This window comes from Bombyx mandarina, chromosome 09 (assembly GCF_030267445.1).
Source record: "Bombyx mandarina strain Sakado chromosome 09, ASM3026744v2".
Classification (NCBI taxonomy): domain Eukaryota; kingdom Metazoa; phylum Arthropoda; class Insecta; order Lepidoptera; family Bombycidae; genus Bombyx; species Bombyx mandarina.
The window spans coordinates 4,960,451-4,982,641 of record NC_143216.1 but is presented as its reverse complement, the minus strand read 5'-3'; the positions used below and the strand labels follow the sequence as shown (position 1 = coordinate 4,982,641).

The 22,191-nt window shown below is 34.5% G+C and overlaps 5 protein-coding genes across 8 annotated transcripts in view; 3 read left to right on the top strand and 2 right to left on the bottom strand.

Moving 5' to 3' along the window:
* LOC114240824 (uncharacterized) overlaps window positions 1–22,191 on the top strand; it is a 327,083-nt gene that overhangs the window by 8,841 nt on the left and 296,051 nt on the right. The window lies entirely within an intron of this gene.
* Window positions 802–8,749, bottom strand: DnaJ-21 (dnaJ homolog member 21). Its single transcript, XM_028171478.2, has 6 exons — window positions 8,488–8,749; window positions 7,986–8,177; window positions 6,946–7,074; window positions 5,860–5,967; window positions 5,108–5,242; window positions 802–4,517 (listed from the first exon to the last, which is right to left on the bottom strand). Exons 1-6 carry the CDS (start codon window positions 8,542–8,544, stop codon window positions 4,401–4,403), a joined length of 738 nt encoding a protein of 245 aa, XP_028027279.1. The 5' UTR covers window positions 8,545–8,749; the 3' UTR covers window positions 802–4,400.
* On the top strand, window positions 10,701–14,221 carry LOC114240789 (uncharacterized). 3 transcript variants are annotated; one of them, XM_028171467.2, is made up of 2 exons: window positions 10,701–10,744; window positions 13,342–14,221. In XM_028171467.2, the coding sequence occupies exons 1-2, from the start codon at window positions 10,716–10,718 to the stop codon at window positions 14,129–14,131; spliced, it is 819 nt and encodes a 272-aa protein (XP_028027268.2). In that variant the 5' UTR covers window positions 10,701–10,715; the 3' UTR covers window positions 14,132–14,221. The 3 variants fall into 3 exon arrangements, with proteins under 3 accessions (XP_028027268.2, XP_028027270.2, XP_089585812.1); XM_028171469.2 differs by lacking the exon at window positions 10,701–10,744 and adding an exon at window positions 10,956–11,075; XM_089729686.1 differs by lacking the exon at window positions 10,701–10,744 and adding an exon at window positions 13,021–13,262.
* LOC114240790 (uncharacterized) lies at window positions 10,981–15,672 on the top strand. Its single transcript, XM_028171471.2, has 2 exons — window positions 10,981–11,075; window positions 14,795–15,672. The coding sequence occupies exon 2, from the start codon at window positions 14,805–14,807 to the stop codon at window positions 15,576–15,578; it is 774 nt and encodes a 257-aa protein (XP_028027272.2). The 5' UTR covers window positions 10,981–11,075; window positions 14,795–14,804; the 3' UTR covers window positions 15,579–15,672.
* On the bottom strand, window positions 15,661–21,974 carry LOC114240788 (uncharacterized). Of its 2 annotated transcripts, XM_028171466.2 has the most exons (8): window positions 21,834–21,974; window positions 21,103–21,188; window positions 20,079–20,298; window positions 18,427–18,696; window positions 17,152–17,331; window positions 16,294–16,635; window positions 15,958–16,212; window positions 15,661–15,871 (listed from the first exon to the last, which is right to left on the bottom strand). In XM_028171466.2, the coding sequence occupies exons 1-8, from the start codon at window positions 21,870–21,872 to the stop codon at window positions 15,713–15,715; spliced, it is 1,551 nt and encodes a 516-aa protein (XP_028027267.2). In that variant the 5' UTR covers window positions 21,873–21,974; the 3' UTR covers window positions 15,661–15,712. The 2 variants fall into 2 exon arrangements, with proteins under 2 accessions (XP_028027267.2, XP_089585809.1); XM_089729683.1 differs by having other exon boundaries at window positions 15,958–16,635.

The following is a 22,191-nucleotide window of genomic DNA, read 5'->3' as shown; positions in this document are numbered from 1 at the left end:
AGACTTAATTAACTTTTAGATAACTTTCGATTTAATGTTAATAAGTAGGTACGCTAGTAGGATTGATCTGGAGGAGAATCGAATCGATCGAAATTTTATGCGATTATACGTTCATACTATCTTTTAACAGTAAATTATTTGTAATATAGGGAAATTAAATAGCTTACAGAGAATTACAGCTTTTTATTTAAAAAAACTGTTTTCTCTCTGTATGAAAAGATCTTATCGATTAGAATGCTGAACACAATCAAACATTCTTTAATATTTCATAAGTACTATAGGGAATTTCAGAGATTCTAAACGATAAGATTTTTTCATAAAGAGAGTATAAAAAATATTAAAATTACTTAAAAAGCCACCTGGTGGGGGGTAGGGAGACTAATAATCGACCGCAGTGACGCCTGCTGGACAGGGCTCTAACTAAAGCAAAAATAAAAATGAGAGTTGCGCACCTACTCAAATATATTAAGTGTATAATTTATGGTAACCAGTTAACATCAGATGGGCTGTGAGCTCGTCCACCCATCTAAGAAATAAATAAATAAAAAGACTACATTGGACTGTACCATTAACATCGCTATCCAGTGCGCAAAGGACAGGAAGGAATGGAGGAACACATTCTAAACGTGCTCCGTAAAGGTCACGACTCACCACCCTCAGTACTGAGGAGCACGAGGGGAAGGCACAAAGAAATTGCATTTTTTCTTGACAGAATAAAATGATACGGAAGATAATTTGTAAAATAATAATGGAATTGGCACGTGTCCGCGAGTGTTAGTTTGGTTAAAATAAAACAAAGCACAATGTTTATTTCTATATAATGGTTTATCTATGTATTCTTAAAGAGAACTATTTTAGTTTTGAAATTCAGAATCGTAACATTTTTTAATAAATTATTCCAAATTATTAATTCAACAGACTTTAGAAACGACATCGTAAGTAAAGCTAATTGCTGTAAAAAGCTACTGGATGTTTCTACATGAACGAGTTTCAGAATGGTTACTGATAAAAAAATCTAAAAGTACCTACACATTTTTTTCTTCATATTTAGATATTTTTCAGTGACTTTAGCGAACGGTTTAATTTATTTTTATTTTTAATAAGATGGGTGGACGAGCTAACGGCCCTCCTGGTGTTAACTGATCACCGGCATCCATACAAATCAACCACGTTAATTTCGTCACCCACCTTGAAACATGAGTTCTAAGTATAAGTTTTTCACTGCTGCCCCACCCTTCAAATCGAAACGGATTACTGCTTCAGGGCAGAAATGGTCAGGGTGCTCATGTGAAGACCCGACCACAAGTAAAACGTAATCTTTAAACATTTATACGATTTATTTAGACTTTTTGTTTTTTCAAAAACTTAGGTTTGATCACGTATAATCGTTCAAGCTTTTAAATCATACAAGAACAATGTACTAAAATAAACGCAAGATTAAACTGTTTTTCAAATAAAGCATTCCAATTTAGTGTAAATAGAAACTATTTACTGTTAACTGCTACCACACATGCGTATAGACAGTGCTTCTCAAACCTCGTGCTCCGAAGAACTATTCGAGACGACAGCATCTGTTACTCCTTCACCAATCGATACTGGAAATTTTATTCTAGAACCTTTAGTCTAATTTAGTCAAAGAGAAAACGTTTTCAGATAAATAACTAAAAACTTCATGTTCTATCAAACTATTACGAATTAACGTCTCGCGCTGTTTCTGTAACGCTATAAGGTTTTCTTCAAATATAGTTTCTTTAGTAATTGGTACAGAGATTTTCTCGACAATGAAAACTCTTTAAATAAAAAGGTTCAAATACTTAAGATTAATCGTGCGTTTATTAAAAAAAAAAACAATTTGGAACCCTCTCCAAAACCATAGCGAGTACAAGGCATATCATCATAAAACCAATATCATCTTCTTGCATTAAAACTGTATAATCTCAAAAGTTACTAATTTTACAGGAGAGTGTTTTAAAGGTTTAAAACATGTGATATTTTTAATATTAATCATCTTTGCAACATTTATTTTTTATTTTTTACCAGTTACATTATCTCTGTTTTAAATTAAGATAAAATGATGTATAAATTTTGTTAATAGTAGTCAAAACATAGGTAAACAAAAAAAAAAAAAACTAAACTACGCTCTTTTGACAGTATTTATGAGAAAAATACTGGCGATACCAAATGATTCCGCATATTAACTCAATTTCGAATATTTTTGGAAATTGTACACTTTTAATGCGTAAAGACGATATTTGAAACATTATCTATTTTACAAACAATTGTTCGGTTATACTAGTGTAATTAAATTCAGAAATCTTGGTTTGAGAACGACTTTGGTGTATTTTAATAATAACCTCATTCCTCGCACTTAGCATACTAGAACAGACATTTAGAGTCGACTATTATCAAAGTCGGCAATGTGACTTTTGGACAATTATTGGTAAATCAGAAAAACGAATTATTGACTTTGTATTCCATTGGCAGTCACAAAACTCTTCTGAACGACATCTTAGATAAATAACAGGTTAAGTATTAACCTTTATTTAATGCAGGTTTTGAACCGTATTCTTTGAAGGAGACGATTATATTCAAATCAATCTGTATTGACATATCAATAACATTTTTTTGTCCAAATGCACAGATTGCCACCTTTGATAATAGACGACTCATTTGTGCTATTCGTTCAAATTAAACTAAGTTTTAATACCGATATAATGTCAAGAGGTACATAATCTAGCATTTACTTTTGAACATAAAACCATGGATCTTGGCAGACTAATCGAAATACATAAAATATAACCGATCAAGATAATATTAATTTCTGAAAACAATTAAAATTCAATTTTGTATTACAGTTTCGATTCATTATTTTATCATCTAATACGCACCGAAGACACGAGAGTGGCCAAAGGAAGATAGTATAGAAGTAGTCATTCAATGTCAGGGAGATTATTATCTGTTTAAATAGGCAAAGGAGTAAATAGCCAATTGCTTTATGGAAATGTTTATGTTGTGTATTGAGTATGTATGTACATGATTATATATCTTTTTTTATTCATTTTTTTTTTGCATATGAGTGACCGAGCTCACTGCCCACCTGGTATGAAGTGGTTACGGGAGCCCATAGACATATACAACGTAAATGTGCCACCCCTCTTGAGATATCAGTTCTAAGGTCTCAAGTATAGTTACAACGGCTGCCCCACCCTTCAAACCGAAACGCATGACTGCTTCACGGCAGAAATAGGCAGGGTGGTGGTACCTACCCGTGCGGACTCACAAGAGGTCTTACCACCAGTAAATATGTATGGGATTATATACTTATAAATGTATGTGTAAATTTTATATTATTATCATGATATAATATTGTGTACGTTGTTGTATGTTATGATATATATATGTGTGTATACCGTGTATGTGTTTGTATCTGTATGTAATATTATTATCAGTTTTGTTATTTTCGCAATAAGTAATGCGCCTACCACAGGACTCTCTACACCACCCTGCTATAGTAGTGTCTATACTAGGTTAATTTTTTTAATACATCTACGGGGACTGAAGTCTATGCCACCTGATAGCTAAGTCGTTATCGACCATAGACAATGCAGGGTGAATAATGTTTAACCACTTTCCTACTGCATGGATGGCTGCTTCCCGATAGCTAGGCAGTTCGGTATATCTTCCCTTACAAAACATGCTACCACCAGTAACTTTATCGCGCAGAGGCAGCGGGGCACGTGAGAGACGCACAATCCCGCCGCCGTCGAGCGGGGGCCAGGGAGGCGGATCTCGACCAAGCCCTGGCCCTCTAAGTGCACGCGTTTTACGCAAGAGCATCCGGGTGATGGAGGGCTGGCTATCCTCGACCCACGCTGGTTCTGGTCCAGCGGGGTATTCCGTAGGATAGCTCACTCCAACCGGCGCCATCTAGGCGGGCTTCGGATAGCCTGCCGACCGAGAGGGCTGGTGGTCGGTAACTTTGACAAACTTGTACTAAGTATCAAAGCGTTCCCATTATAAATGAATAAAATAGTGTACAATAACATTAAACGGAAGGGAAACGAATGTATTGCGTATAAGTTTGGAGGCTGAGATAACCGTTATATTATGCAAATGAGATTTCAAATTCATGCCTCAAGGTGGGTTGTGATGTGCTCCTATGAATAAATCCAAACTTCTCTTACGCCACCTGTGTCGTATCATTCAGGTTTAAAATATTCAATGAACCTATTATGTCACCAGTATGAAACTCGAAAATAAAGTATTTAAAAAAGTTCCCGTACAAGAGTACAAGAGTTTGCGAACAAAACTAATCAATATTTCACAGAAGATTCGTTTTTGGAGGCATCAATTTCAACATATAATTCTATCTTAGAAAACGTTTAATTCTATTACTATAATTATCTGCTCTCTGGTTTCGGTTTAGGAGGTTTGAACGATTGTATTTTCTTTTTCTTTTTGTCTTTACTCGTGGACTGGAAGGTCTTCCAGCTCTCGACGCGACTCTGTCGAGATTCCTGAAACAATTCAAACATCAACTAATTACTATTGCAAGAATATCGATGTGTCCAATATTATTTTAATTGTTATAACTATTACATACTCATCTAAAGAACAGTTTTAAATGGCAGCTATCTGTATGTTATACACACTGTCATTTAATGCGTTCTTACTAAGATTTCCACATTTCTACAAAATATATCGGGTGTCGCAAGTAGACTGCGAGTAAGATGTGTATATTGTCACGGCAAGTCTTTAAATTTCCATGGTATCACCCAAAAACTCACTAGAAAGTAGACAGATTGAAAATCTCCGAGTGAAAATCTTGTAAGAACCCATTAAATAAGAGATTGTATTATTTATCATCGTTATTATTATGTAGCTTAACTAGATATCTGCAAGACCCAATTTAAAAAAAAACCATGTGGTATATTTCATAATGCATCTTATCATGTTTAATGTATGATCTTACATTATTGTTATAAACATGATCATTTAGATATTATGAGAATTTGGGATTTTTTTCCGGATTTTTCAGATAGTTAGGCTTTGCAATAAACAAGATGAGAAATTTACGGCGCTCTACAGAAATTCAAACAATAGCTACCTCAAAATTCTTTGCCCATTCTTTCTCTAAGGACACTTGTGTCTCCTGTTCAATTTCAGCCTCACGTTTTCGTTTCCTTTCCTCCATGTCTCTTACTTCAAGATGCTGACGCTTCCTTTCCATGTCTGCAAATAACTGAAATATATCATACGAATTTTGTATCGAATGTTTTACAAACTTTGTTAACATTTCTTATATCTAAAACAGATTATATTTTTTACAAATATGTGAATAAAACTATTTTTAAGAGAGCAGTAATTTATAAGTATATGGTAGTATATATCTCACAGCTATCTCAATACTCTCGCATGCTTGATACTAAACACCTTGTGTGATCAGAATATGTGTTTTGGTATAAAAAATATTACAATAAACGTACCAGGGGCATCACTTATATTTTATAGTGATAACTTATTTGCTTTTTTGAAAGTTTGTTTGTAATAGACAAACTCAAAAAACATTAAACCTGTTTTAAAAATTATTTTACTCATTAAAAGCTAAAGCTAACAGGAAAAAAATTAGGATTAATATTAATAAATAAATAAATTGACTGTATAATTGTATAAACAAAGGTATCATAATTTCACTTAATCATTCATAATGGTGTATGTTTCAATAGCTATTGGTGATACATAAAGTAATGTACTCAATGCGACTCATGAGGATTTGATTCCGATACACATGATTTATCTTTAAATTCATTTGAATTAAATGTAGTTTTATTAAATTAAACAGCACTACACAATACATACTTTCATGGTCATAACATATACGGCATGTTTTTTTTTCTCCGGATCATCTTCAGGAATGGTTTCTATTAAGCGGTTTTCCTTTTTCAGCTTTTTCCGTTTCTGTTCTATCTGAAATTATAAATAAGCAGTGTAAATAAAGTACAAATCAGTGTTTAACTTATGTTGACTGGTCATTGTTGTGAAATGATATGTAACATAATTTTGGTTTTCCATTCCCATCATCAAGTGAGATTAATATTTTTAAGCCTAGCCTTGAATTTTTTAATTCAAATAATTACAACAAAATGATACCTTTTTTTTTTTTTATATTGCTTAGATGAGTGGACTAGCTCACAGCCCACCTGATGTTAAGTGGTTACTGGAGCCCATAGACATCTACAACGTAAATGCGCCACCCACCTTGAGATATAAGTTGTAAGGTCTCAAGTATAGTTACAACGGCTGCCCCACCCTTCAAACCGAAACGCATTACTGCTTCACGGCAGAAATAGGCAGGGTGGTGGTACCTACCCGTGCGGACTCACAAGAGGTCCTACCACCAGTAATTACGCAAATTATAATTTTGCGGGTTTGATTTTTATTACACGATGTTATTCCTTCACCGTGGAAGTCAATCGTGAACAATTGTTTAGTACGTATTTCATTAGAAAAATTGGTACCCGCCTGAGATTCGAACATCGGTGCATCGCCTCAACGCTTATGCACCAGACGTCTTATCCATTAGGCCACGACGACTACACCTTGTTTCATGATAGTATAAAAGTAAAAAAGAGTTAAAATTTTATAAATATATTCATTTATAATCATTCAACTAGATTCGCTAGGCGAGTAGATGACCTCACGGGGCTCTAACCTGGCGAATTTGCTAACATTAGCCCTAGCAAGAACAGGGCTTCAAAGAATCTACCACCGGAATGAAAATGCAACAGTGACCGGTGCTTGAGGTACCTAAAGGCAGTGATATTGGATTGGGAGGATCTGAAACTACGGGCTTCATAGGTACTGTAATCGGATTTTAACATTGGCAGAGACAATATTTCTATTTGATCACCTTTATCAGGTAATTAGATAAAGCAAATCACTCACCATATGATCTGTTCGTTCCTTAGCCTCTTCATAGATGTCCAGACATTTTTTTCTTGTGTCATCATTTTCTAATGTTTTCCAAGCTCGATTCACTATTTCAAAAGCTTGTTGAGCACGCTCCGAGTCATCCTGCAATTTAAAATTCCGTAATTTTGTTACTGCTAGAATAGTTTTGTATTTGGTTATGATTTACTATTTTTAATGTTTATTTGATTAGTGTTAAAAATATATTTAACCAATTTTACTTGCGAATTCAGTGAGAGATTTTTTGATAATTTTTTTTTGACTAATGAAAGTGTTTGATTAATTTATAGTATAAATCAGTGAACAAGCTTTCAGCTTACAGATGTGACTGAGTGAATGTTGCTACGCACCTTGAGCTTTTTGTCTCAATTGTATAATAATTACAAAAATTACAATCTTTTCAAGGTTCATTTTTATTTCATGATCAAATTGAATAATTCATTAAGGACGTTATTCAAAAACATGTGTCAAATGCATGTTTTATTCCAAAAATTGGTAACTCTGTTATTTTTACAAAATTGGTCTGCAGAATTTAATTACAAGTATAATCATAATATGTTGCGATATTTATAGTTTTGAAGTACACAGAAAAATATTGAGAAGCTATAATAGTCTGTCGCTCTGTATGTTTTATTCAAGTTTCTCAGGCAAATTAAAACAATACACTAAATAATAGAGTAAATTGAGATATTGTATCTTAATCAGGGCGTTTTGTCTCTATTACACTATTTTTATTTTAACCCTTTTGCATTCCATACATTACCTATGTAGTGGAGTCACAGGGCGTTCCCAGGGTCTCAACCAATCTGTGGATGAAAATGAATAGTTGACGGGCGTAACCGCCTAATCTTGTGGAGATCTTACCAAAAAACATTCATCATTTCAAAAATTCTAATAATGCAATACTAAGAAAAATTTAAAAAAAGTCTTGAGTACAAATGTTATTTCAGAACTTCACTGTGGGTTTTCAAATTATATACTACTAACTAATCTTGGTTATTGAAATGTTTTCTCACCATATTCTTATCCGGATGGACAAGAATTGACAATCTCCTATATTTCTTTTTGATTTCATCAAGTGTAGCATCAGGCTCAACCTGAAGTACCTCAAATGGGTTTAAATTGAAATAAGTGGATCCAGGACGAAGGAGCCTCTCAATCTGTTGTTTAGGTGTCAAAACGGAGTCACGTTTTTCAATTTCTTTAACCTATGAACAACAGAAATTCACGAAACATCATTGAGAATTTGTCAAATGCTTGATTAAGATGATTTCTTTTTTTTCGATTATTAATTATGTATGACAATTTATAATAAACATGATTTAGAGTAAGCATGAAGGTATGAGAAACAAATTGTATCTGTTTTGTTTGTTATTCAAACTCTCTACATGTACCAATCGTGTACCATGTTCTTTCGTTCAGCATGTCACAACAGCTTTATCAGTTTTAATAAAATTAATGTATAATTTAAAATGTAACATTTGGTGATTCCATCGTTGTAATTTGAACATGGCTTACCTCTGTGTAAAATTCGTCAAAAGAATCTCCCCTGTTTGTCGATGTCGTCGAAGTCATTGTTAAATGTGAATTGGAGGGTAACGAGATTACTAAATTAAATTAATTCATTTAATTCCAATTAATATTGCAGTAAATATTCACATGCTACTTTTTTGCATTTTAATGAATTGAAATTGAACGAAATGTGAATGAAATTATGTTGAGCTTGACAAATAGTGACAAGCGTGTAACAATAAGTTAGTTCTTTTTTTAAGGGATTTTTGACCTGGTAACTAAGATTTTTAAGTCATGTCTTATCATAATTTATATTCTAATTTTTATGAAAAATGATATTATGGAGTGAAATGAAATGAAGACGATTAATTTGAGACATTAATCAACTGGGATGCAATTAAATAAAATGAGATGTGATGATATGGGATGACATATAATCTCAGTAAAATGGTGGTCATTTACTGAAAATTTTTCAGTAGACTTTTCGGCGGATCCCGAGAAGCTACGTTCAGTGACTTTCTTTCATTTTCTCACATTTGTGCAGTTTAACAGATGTCACACATTTAAAACTATAGTAACATTATTGGACAAAACTATTAGATAAATTATTAGATAAAACAAATCGCATAACTTCACTCCTCGCGTTCCCGCCAAAAAGTTTATATTACTTTAGCAGAGCAGCTTAACATAGATTATAGCTTACACGGACGAGCCGATATTTTGTTGAGCCGGTTACTGACACTAGACAACAGCAGTTCCGGATTTTCTTAGCGCAAATCTTACCGATTTGTTAAACTTTATTTTATTTTATTGGAACGAAGTTCCTTACGGCAGGCTTGGAGGGGATAGGGATTTTGCTGCGCGACCGAACTGAAAAAAAAGTGTAAAACCGTAAGAAAAAATCCGTGGAAAAAAGTGCGTGGAATAAAACCGTTAAATGAGACGTGCGCAGGCGCGACAGTCGTATACACAAGCGAGTAGTGTTTAATACCTTTCTCTTTCTCCTCCCTCTTTCTTTTCGTTCTCTCATCCCTTCTCTCTCTCTATTTTGTAATTATTTCTATTTCTATGTAATTTTATGTTGTCAAACAAAAATAAAGAGACATATTTTGTTATTTTAATTGATAATTTGAATTACGATTTTATTTTTATTTTACGTAATTTATTATTTTTATTTCCTAAAATACTGAATTTCCTAAATACTTTCCTGTACTTAAATAAAAACTAATCAGCAAAATTTAAGAGAAAAATCAAGAAAACCAACATAAAATTGAGCACGATTTTTTTTTTGCAAATTGTGTCGATTCTACATTAGCCGAAGGAACTTCGTTCCTACCTGGTGTCCCACGACACCACATTTTTTTTTTATTCTTTATTTGTACACACGTTAATATAATACAGTAATTGCGATAAGATATAAAAAATGGCGAGCTTAACTCAACAATTGAGTTATCTACCAGCTAACCGTTCTCAAAGAAGGAAAGCTTTACATGAGTGGGTAGATGAGTACAATCTAATTAATTTAATTATTGATACTATAGACAATAACAATAAAAATAATAAAAATAAACATTAATACATAATATATCAAACTATATACATACACAATTATATAAATAACGTAAACATATACATACGCGTACATATATAATGAAATACATAAAACTTTGTGATTACACATACACTGATTTTCCATACTGAAAAGAGGGCTTCTTGGCTTCATGGCTACGGCACGGTTTGTGCATTAGCCAGCGTCAAGTAATAAGATTTTTATAATTCGCCGTTTTAATTATTTCCAGTTTTTGAATAATAAAAAACGAAGGAAACATAATCAATTGGTATGAAATTAAACGAAATGAGATGAGATGTTATGGGACGAAATATAATCTCAGTAAAATGGTGGTCATTTATTGAAACTTTTTCGGTGGACTTTTTGGAGGATCCCGAGAAGCTACGTCCAGCAGCTTTGTTTAATTTTCCCACATTTGTGCACTTTCACAGATACTAAACAGTTAATAAACCACCGTTATTACACATTTAAACCCGAAATAACACTAAATAGACAAAATAAAACAAATCACACTATTTCACTCCTCGCGTTCCCGCCAAAAAGTCGTCTTGACTCATTATTCATTCAGTATACATGACAGATTAAATAGCACAGGTGGCACATTATCCTGTCAATTTACTGGACTGGACCTGGACGGTCTGAGGGATGCGTGAATGGGTGTTGTATGCGATACGTGATGTACATTATTGAAAGGTATGTACCTATCAGTGTATAATCTATGTACCTATCTACTGTTTTACGATTTTACCTATATTACCATAGATTATTACAATATGCGAAAAGTAATTCAGAATTCATGAACTGCCTTAAGTATAATGCTATTATCATTCCCAAAGAGTCAAATAAATTATCGATCATTCCATCATAGTATCTCTAGAGTCCGAGTACCTATTCTTACGTTCCATTTCATTCGTCCCTATCTTATTTTATTATTATTCTTATTTTCTCACGGTTGATTATACCAAGCGGTTCCTTTAGAGGTTATAAATTTGTCTCGTAATTTTACAAAACTGAGGAAACTATTGTGAGTATTATGTACATGATATATTATTATCATTTGATACTTAAATGCTGTAAATGTGCCGATAACATTGTTACAAATGAAAGCAATTAATATGTAGTCAAACATAGGTAACTTTTTCAATTCAATCGACCTTGTCAAGCCTTGAATACTTATATTTTGAGGTGCCAAGCTTAATTTAAACATTTTTATCACAAATTAATTTATTTGATGGAGTATATATTAAAGAATGAAACATCATGATCATGATAAAATCGTAAGATTTAATATGAATTCGATTCAATACCCAAAAGTCAGACTGGAATTGACTGGATATACCTACTTATCTATATGTTAATTTTGATGATAATGTAACAGTTAGGATACTTTTTTTATTATATTTATTTATTGTTTGAATGGGTAAATCAGCTCACATCCCGACTTAAGTAAAGTGGTTATCGGAGCTCATAAACATCAGAATGTCATTGCCGTCACTATCAACCGAGACATAAGGTCGAACAATCGATGGTACATACCTCTCTACTACTGACTACTTCGCTCCAGAAAAAGTAGGATCGTGGTGGTACTTGCGTATTTCCAATGAGTCCTGCCATCAGTGAATGCTGATTGGCGATTGTGGCGCTGTTATACTACTCAGGCATTATTACTGCCCATTGTCTGGTGAATCTTTTGGTCGTTATTTACGAACCCTACATAGGCTATTCTAGGTCGTCAACGAAGCCAGTCATTTCACTATACAAGCTACATACTATTCGAAAAAAAAGTTGGTCTTAGCGTTACTGACCAGGGGTCTATATCACATGTTGCGGAATATCTTCACATAACTTTCTCCAACATGCAAACGACCGATTAACTTTGATTTTTTACATACGTATCAAGGCTTCATGACAATTGTAAATTTTATTCCTTCAGCCTAATATCTTGAACAAGATGTAAGAAAAATTATTATTAAACTTTTAATTAGACTTGCGATATTGATTTTAAGTAGGTGGTGGACCGAATGGTAAACAGTCGACGTTGCCCAAACACGTCATTTTGGATGCTCCCGATCCACTAACGGTGCTTTTAGGGACCCCAATTACCGGTCATCGTTCTCGTCGATCCCGTCGCTTGCGACGAAGAGCTCGGCAAGTAAATTAACCCACAGACACAGCTCACTGAGTTTTTCGCCGGATCGTCTCAGTGGGACGCGCTTCCAATCCGGTGGTAGATTCTGCGAAGTACGGCTTTTGCTAGGGTTCGTGTTAGTAACAATGTCAGGTTTGAGTTCCGCGAGCTCACCTACTAGTTCGGTGAATCTAGAATAACCCCTCGAGGAACGATCAGAAGACACGCATAGTAGGATCCGAATGATAAGTCCATAAATTATTACTAAACAAACTGAGAAGCAGAATATAAATGTTAAAACACCCGATATATTCGTATCATGCGCTCCAACTATCTCGTATCATGTGATTCAATGCGAATAAGTTCCAATATTTCGTTAACATGAATTGCCTAATATTTAACACATACTCACGAACGGCATATTGAATGGATTGTGGGCCTTTACTTGGTGAAACGCAATTCTTTGTCCAGACGAGTAAATCTTTTGAGAAATCAGTTTAGGTTTATCATCCAAATGACTGATACAGAACCTTTGTCGCGTAATTTAATGTACGGTATTTTAATTTTGTTTCTTAACGTGCTCGTTTGGACGTATATATTTTAATTCAATTCACAATCATGTTTTATTGTTAACATCTGTCGTATCAGGTCGCGTGATGTCTGACCTTCGTTCAGTATGATAAAATGTAATGTTAGTTGGACCGCTTTTGAAGTATCGTGGCATACTATTTCATCCTCCTTTTTATTATGAATATTAGCTATTGCTGTTCCACTGTTTGTAATAAGACGCAGGGCTTTAAAATAAAAATAAAAAAAACTATACCCAAAACAGCATTTAAGGGTAGAGCTCAAAAAAATCCCTTATTTCGTTTTTACCTATTAAATGAAATAATTCCTATCGATTCCTATTAAACGAGCGACCGACAGTAGTTTGTATAATGCGCCGTTTGTGAGCTTCACAAAGACAAAATGTTCTATAAAAATGCAAAATATAATATAACACTTATTTAACTTTTTTTACCGTTAGTCAGTTTCCGATATTTTAACGCTGTTTTAACTCTTATTGACTATATATTTTGGAAGGTTTGTTTTATTGCAATTTTCTTCTTAATTTAAAATAACTAGATAAAAAGGAAGTAATGGTCCTTATTTTCTTGATTAGGTGTACAGAAATGTTCGCTAATAAAGTTGTAATCATCACGGGAGCAAGTTCAGGAATAGGCGCTGAAACTGCATATGAATTCGCCAAATTGAATGCAAAATTGGTTTTAACTGGGAGAAAAAAGGAAAATCTTGATAATGTTGCATCCGATTGTGAAAGTCGATCTCCCAGTAAAATAAAACCGTTGGTAGTCGTGGCTGATATGAATAATGAGAGTGATGTCGAGAATATAATCAAAAAAGCTGTTGATAACTATCACCAATTGGATGTGCTTGTAAATAATGCTGGTGTTTTGGAATCTGGTACCATAGAAACAACATCTTTGGCTCAATACGATAGAATAATGAACACTAATGTTCGTGGACCTTATTATTTGACGATGTTGGCAATTCCGCATTTGATTAAAACTAAAGGAAACATTGTCAACGTTTCCAGTGTTACTGGTTTGAGATCTTTCCCTAATGTCCTAGCGTATTGCATTTCTAAATCGGCAATAGATCAGTTTACAAGATGTGTGGCTTTAGAAGTAGCATTGAAAGGAGTTCGCGTGAATGCCGTCAACCCTGGGGTAATTACTACTGGTTTACATAAAAAAGGCGAAGGAAGTATGAACGAAGAACAATATCAAGCTTTTTTGGCAAAATGCGCAGAAACCCACGCTCTCGGCAGACCTGGGGATGCCAAAGAAGTATCTTCAGTCATAGTTTTCTTAGCTAGTGATGCTGCAAGCAACATTACTGGTGCCACTTTGCCTGTAGATGGAGGTCGTCATGCCATGTGTCCTAGATAAAAAGGAAATACAATGGAAATAAACTTTAAATGAATGTAAACATTCCTTTATGATATCTAAATGTAATGGAGAATAAACTCTTAAAGTATACACTTTGTCTTTTAATCCGCGACTGACAGCTATTTCCCTGTTTTATCGAGCTCAAGAAACAATGCAGGTAGTTTTTCACATTGTATTTAAATATATAAAATTTCAACAAGTAATGTTCGAAAAGTATATACTAGAGTTAAGTATAGTAAGCACGAAAGAGACGCTAGTGCTTGTGGATACGGCAGTCTTTCTTGGTTAAGTGATTTATTCCAGGCTTCTGTGGGGTTGTCATATATTTGAGTTAATTCGTGGACATAGTTCTGGAACGTATATTTTAAAAAATACAGTGAATATTGTTGGTCGACATGACATGTCCGGGTTTTTAACGTTTCATGCAATTTTTTTTATTTTAATTTATGTTCTTAAAAACATGAATTCCCCAGTTCTTCTGATTTGCACAATATATCATCAATCAAGGGCTTGTAACGCTGACGGCAAGGTACATCAATAACTGAGGACTCATTGTCCACAAAAATATTAAATTTAAAATAAATAAATGTGATTATTCATAACACCCAAAGAAAAAAAAAACGTAAATAGAAAAATGCCTAATATAGCACTTCGGATTTTCAGGTAATTAGTCATGTTTTCGGGCAAGGTCGTATTAATTACGGGTGCAAGCTCTGGTATCGGTGCCGAAACATCTTTAGACTTCGCAAAATTAGAAGCAAACTTGGTATTAACTGCAAGAAATAAAGAGAACTTGGAAAAAATTAGTGCAGAATGCGAACATGTTTCACCAAATAAGTTAAAACCTCTTGTGGTGGTAGCTGATGTCACTAAGGAGAGTGATATTAAAAATATTATCGACAACACTATTAATCAGTTTAATAAGCTCGATGTTCTTGTGAATAATGCAGGAATACTCGCTGCCGGTTCAATTGAGAATACTTCTTTAGATCAATATGATTCTGTTATGAACACAAATGTACGTGGACCGTACTTACTAACTATGCTTGCCACTCCATATCTTGTTAAAACCAAAGGCAGTATAGTAAACGTTTCTAGTGTAGCAGGATTACGATCGTTTCCTAACGTTCTAGCATATTGCATTTCTAAAGCAGCGCTGGATCAATTCACACGTTGCGTTGCCCTTGAACTAGCACCAAAAGGGATCAGAGTCAATGCCGTTAATCCGGGTGTCATTTTAACCGGCATTCATTTAAAAGGTTCCATGAGTCAGCGAGAATATGAGATCTATTTGGAGAAATGCAAAAGCACTCATGCTCTCGGAAGACCTGGAGAGACAAAAGAAGTGTCATCTGTCATAACGTTTTTAGCTAGTGATTCGGCAAGTAACATTACCGGAGTCACAATACCTGTAGATGGTGGACGTCATGCTATGTGCCCGCGTTAGGGCAGACCTTAAAATAATCATCAAAAGGGTTAAAAATGAAATTAATCGAATTTACAACGATTATAAGTTGAAGAATAAACGATTACAAGATGAACTCACATTTTATTTGTAAAATTTGGTGATAAAGCTTAGTTTCACATTACAGGATTTGGTTCTGTAGAATTATTCAAAATACACTTTGCTATTATGAGACTTTCTTTCGTAACTATAGATGATGCCTCCGCTAAGCCATTTACTGAACACGTACTTATTGCTTCTAAAAGGTTATCGACGATGTTTCTAGCTTCTGTTCTCTAAAATAAGATAAAACATAAATTATAGTCTTCGAAACACTGCGATTTGGATTCTTTTTTGGGGTAGTTATAAGATGTGTACTTACTTTGTTTAAAACATTAACTTCAATGTTTTGTACGTCATCAAATACATCTGTCCTTACTTTGTTCAAGCATTCCTCTAAATTTTCACTTAATTCGCACGTTTTAAATTTATCTTCCACGGTTCCTAAAAATTTTGTTTCATTGACTGTATACTTCGTAGCATTTAAAATTGTAAGCCCTCCTAAGCCGTAAGATATGCAAACAGTTGCGTCCGAGATTAGTTTTGTGAAACTATTTTTTATGACGTCTTTTTCACCCTGAAATGAAATGTTGAATAAGTAAAATTGTGTGAATGCATTATACATAGATATCTCCGTAAAATATTGGAGAATACTTACTTCGATGCATGCTCTAACAGTTTCGCTGTTACCGAATACCTTTTCGATGACTTCGTAAACTTTTTCTTTAAGTTTACCTAATTTTTCTTTGAAGTTTATTGTTATTTCTTTGGCACGTTTTTTGATATTTTCTATCCATTCAAGAACTTTTTGCCTTGTATGATTAGCCAAATCTTTTACGAAATTCCAAGCATTAGCAATACTGTTCTTAATTGTATTCCAAATATCTTGTATGCCACGTAATTGCGGATCTTGTTTTGCGAGTGTGAAAATTATTTTTCTTGGATTTTCGGTCTTCTCCACTGTCTGTGATTCAAATTTCAGGTCTAACCACCTTCCATTCTGTAAAATTAGTTTATTATTTGGAAAGTTTTATCCGAATACGTCGATGGCCAAATGTCTTGTTAAAAAAGTTATATTTAAAACAAAAAAAGACATTAATTGTAATAACAAAATTATGTACCTTTACCCATTACCAATACTATATAATAATATATAATAATATCTATTACCAATAAAATGACAATAAGCAGTAAAGTTTTCAGCATTTTCAAAATCAACATGAGTAGTATTAAGTGGAACTAGTCATTTTATAGACCAGATCTGAACAAACCTTAAGTGAGCTTTGTTCAAAATATTTTATAATACCTACTTTAGATTTATCAGCCTTTAGTTACAATTAGACACTGTTTTTTTTGTAAATTTTACCGTAGATGTATAAATTAACTTCAGCACAGAATAGGTGAACCAAAATAGAGAATGTAACTATATGTATGTATTCTTTATTGATCATTTTTTCTATTAGATTTTAACATTGACAGCAATTTAGTTCAATAAATGATTAACAGAGGGCAGTACGTTTGGTACTGCAGTGTGAGAAGAGCCTCCGAAAAGGGATGTGAACACGGAATTGGCTGAGCATCCACCGATTTCCATCAATATCCTAGACGTGGCTATACCAGCTTCGACAAGGCTTGTTGCTGCGCAGACCTCTAATGATGCTGGCAGCGATGCTATTCCCAAGCTGATGCGAGCAGTCTGAAGCAATTCAATTTTGTATATGTATAATATGTTTAGATAAATGAAAAAGAGATGTCGAAATAAAACAGAAGAACTTTAGTTCAGTTTAACTTGAATGTTAGGCAACTCTGTAATTTTTCACTATCCTACATACACAAATACAATAAATATACAACGATAACTCATATGTATAATACAATAATAAATTTGTATCACTAATAAGTGCAACAATATCTATCTGAAGTCGTCTTGGCCTAAAGGATAAGTAAGACGTCCAGTGCATTCGTGTTGAAGCGATGCACCGGTGTTCGAATCCCAGGCGGGTACCAATTTTTCTAATGAAATACGTACTCAACAAATGTTCTCGATTGACTTCCGCGATGAAGGAATAACATCGTGTAATAAAAATCAAACCCGCAAAATTATAATTTGCTTTTAATTTGTAAGTACTGGTAGTAGGACCACTTGTGAGTTCGCGCGGGTAGGTACCACCACCCCTCCTATTTCTGCCGTGAAGCAGAAATGCGTTTCGGTTTGAAGGGTGGGGTATCCGTTGTAACTATACCTGAGACCGTAGAACTTATATCTCAAGGTGGGTGGCGCATTTACGTTGTTGATGTCTGTGGGCTCCAGTAACCACTTAACACCAGGTGGGCTGTGGGCTAGTCCACCCATCTAAGAAATAAAATAAATTAAATGTGTAAGTTAAGTAACGGAAAATGCTTCATATATACTTTTCTACTTATAAATAGGTATGTAATAAGCAGCGAGCTAATATTTTCTAAAATTATATTGAATTTACCTATATAAAATTGATTAGCGCTTTCAGTTTGTCGTAGTAGTTAGCTAGCAATTTTGGGTAAAATTATTGTTCCAGTTCTTTTCTGCGGATATAATATCCTTGTTATAATTTACTTTTAATGAGTTCTTTGCTTAGTGACCATTGGTCAGAACTCTTAAATAGTAGGACAAGATGTCTTATCAAAAAATCAATCTGATCAATAGTTTTAATGTACACGTAACTTTTAGTTGACTCATACTTTATTGCATTTATTAATAAGCATACCATGAGCTTGTAAATTATAAAAATATTGAATATGTTTTAAAACATACCGTTATAGCACTCTGTGCAGTAAAACTGACAAGCTTGGTTTCCGCGTTCAGAGCTACGGATCCAAGACACGAGCCCGTTGTAAGAAAACTTCCTTCTTGGGTACATTTCCTCATGTCATCCAAGGCTTTACTGCTGGACTGAACAGCGTTGTTGACGATTGCGGTGAATCCAAGGATTTGGTCGTTTGCTTCTTTGAGACGATCGCTCACGCAGCTCGTTGCTTTTGTTATTGCCTCGTGAAACAGGGCACTAACGTCGTTACTGTGCGACTGTAATTTATTTTATTATATTACTAGCTGACCCGGCAGACTTCGTAGTGCCTCAATCGATAAATAAAAGACCTAAACTGTTGTATAAAATAAGTTTAAAACAAACAAAAGGAATCCGTCCGACGGGGGACACAACAAAGGAAAAACAAAATTGTATTTTTTATTTAATTCCGAGCATTTTCATATTTATTTACCTTTTAAACCTTCTCTGGACTTCCACAAATAATACAAGACCAAAATTAGCCAAATCGGTTCAGCCGTTCTCGAGTTTTAGCGAGACTAACGAACAGCAATTCATTTTTATATATAGAGATTACTTCGTAGAAAAAACTGATAGTATGAAATGTGAATTTGAATAAAATTAGGTTCATCTGTATATCAATAATGTTAATACAAATAGTTCTTCTGATTACCGCAGATAAGTAAATAGTAAAGTGGCTACTGGAAACTTGTAGGCAGTATAACGCGCAATATACAATGTACTTAAACATTGCTGTGGATTAGAGAATATGCCATTGATATGTAGCATAAAAAGCGTAAGACAGCACCGAGCATAATACTCGCGTTAATAGTCACAGTATCAAAGCAGCATCCATCGATTATGACTTTGAAGTGAACAATTCACTTGCAAAGTCCCGGGTGATTTCCTCATGGCTTAGGTAGAAATACCCCTGATCTAGGACCCTTTTGGAGAATTTCCTGATTTCTACGATCACTGCTAGCTAGCTCCCCGCCCAAAGTTTCACCTCAATGGTGAGTTAGAAACCCGAGACGGCGATCCTGAAGATACCCCTAAGGTTGATTATTGATTACTTGTTTTCATCACCTCAAGGAGCATGAAAGTAATTGCGATAGACCTGTCATTCGAAGGCTTGGTCGTTGATACTTGTTAGGCCATGAGGTCGATATTTCATATGTATTTTAACAAGTTCATCTCTGTCGTGAAGAGGAATGAGTGTGAACGAATAAGCATTCGTTCTGGCAAACTCAAAGTAGGTATTTAGCAATCAGCATGAGTAGCCGTTAGACGGCCACAATACGCCCTACCTAACAATAATCCCAATAACAATAGTTTTATGATTTTGGCTGACTTTATTTTTCTACACAGCACGCTAATAATCAATACTTCATTAGCGGACGAAAAATCTATTTATATTCTTATTTGGAAGTTTGTATATTTCAGGATTCAAATCCAGTAAGTATATCACTTGACACGAGTAACCGATATAGGTACCAATAACCAATTTTCACATTTTATTTCCTGTTTTAAACTGACGATGTTGTATATTAAACGTGTACACTCTTAAGTAGGCACTTTAAAAAAAACCCTAACCATTCCACAATCAAAATTTAGGGATTAAGAAAAGAAAAAAAAAACTTACTGTTACACAATCCCGAACACCATATCCAGAATCTGTAAATCTATTAGACATATTTTCTACAGCATTTGTGACGCTTTCCTGCATTTTCTGTATATCGTTTGTGATTTTGTCCCTGATTTGCTTTGCTTCATCCTGTAGTCCAGATGTGAACCCATTGATAGCATCTCTGGCTTCATCTGTTGCTTTCTGCAGATTTTCCACGAAGTCTTCAATTAGTTTCCTGTAAGAAAGAAAACGAGGCCAAACGTTTAAAATGAAATTTGTACTCTCATTTGAAGCAATTTGGTTTTACTATAGCAATACTTTGGCCTCAAAAATACGCTTCTAAATCCCAAAAGTGTATAAGTTACTGTGTTAAAGATGAAAATAAAATTTAATTCAAACGTTTCCCTTCCCTTCTGCTATTAATACTCGTGGTAGGACCTCTTGTGAGTCCGCACGGGTAGGTACCACCGCCCTGCCTATTTCTGCCGTGAAGCAGTAATGCGTTTCGGCTTGAAGGGTGGGGCAGCCGTTGTAACTATACTGAGACCTTAGAACTTATCTCAAGGTGGGTGGCGCATTTACGTTGTATATTATTATGTATATAGGTGGGCTGTGAGCTCGTATTTGCTATTTTACTTAGCTTCTTGCTAAAATTCGTAGTGTTCAATTTGCAGTAGAAATAGACAGGATGGTGGTATTTACCCACTGAGTTTCTCGCCGGATCTTCTCAGTGGGTCGCGTTTCTGATCCAGTAATAGATTCAGCGAAGCACTGCTCTTGCAATGCGTTAGCAATTCTCTCAGGTTGAGCCCGTGAGCTCACCTACCGGTCACCTACCTAAGTTGGAATAACCCCTTAGGCTACCAACGATTAGGTAGGGTAAAAAAAGTTATTAGTGTGTGTAGGCCACCAACACGTCAAGCTTATACAAATTTATAAATTGCGTAACGCTAATAAAGCCTAGAATACAATAAACACCTTAACCTGTGCTAATTAATGTAATTATTGAATGATCATTTAATAACATGTCAAAATGTACCTAGTATTCCCATATAGGTCAAGTTCACGCTGTCCGAGAATTGCAGGATGATATGCATCAGCTGGATTGCCAAGACTTGCACAAATCTGTTGAACAAATCATTAAAACTGAAAAAGTTAGTCTGTTTCTGAAGAAAATAGTCGGTTATTTTTATGAAAGCAAAACTAGTTTTCGCACTTTGTATACAAAAATCGTAATGACAAAATGACCCTTCGATAAATTAGGGAGACAATTTTTTTTTCCTATTTTTTTTTGAATCAAATACTGAACGTCTTTCTCAGTGACAAAAGGTCTGCCGAAAAGAAATAATAATAATAATAACTTCATTTGTGAAGTCGTCGTGACCTAAATTTAAGACGCTCGGATCATTCATATCGGGCGATGCGACTGCCGATGTCCGAACCCCGAAGGCAAGAACCGATTTTTCTAATTAAATACGTACTTAACAAATGTTCACAAATTACTTCCACGGTGAATGAATAACATTTGTAATAAATATAAACACCGCAGTAATTATAATTTACGTAATTACTATACGCGTATGTGAGCCTGCACGGGTAGGCACCACCAACCTTCCCATTTCTGCCATGAACGAGTAATGCGTTTCGGTTTGGAAGGTGCGACAGAAAACTGAGACTCAGAACTCATAATTTAAGGCAGGTGGCGGAATTGGTGGACATCACGCGGGCCGTGACGAGCTCACACGTTTAAGCAATAAAAAAGTCACTCACCAAAGCAAGTACCAAAAATGAAAGCGTCAATTTCTTCATTGCAAACAGCGTTGGCGATAAGTGTAATTACATTAATCTAATTGTAGCCACAGCACCATGGGTTTTATAGTAGCCCATGATTTATCAAGATGTTAGTTAAGCACAAATAGATATATCTTATCATCTCATGGGATGGGTAAATATTGAATGTATCAATTTTGAAATTGTTGATTTCATGTGCACTGTAAAGTTTAATAAAAAAATCTTTCTTTTATTCAATATCAGAATCTATTCTGAATAATATTTTGTATTATTTATGAGAAATGAATATATGTTCATAGTGTATCCACGCCACAAATAAGACGCCAAAAAGTATTTC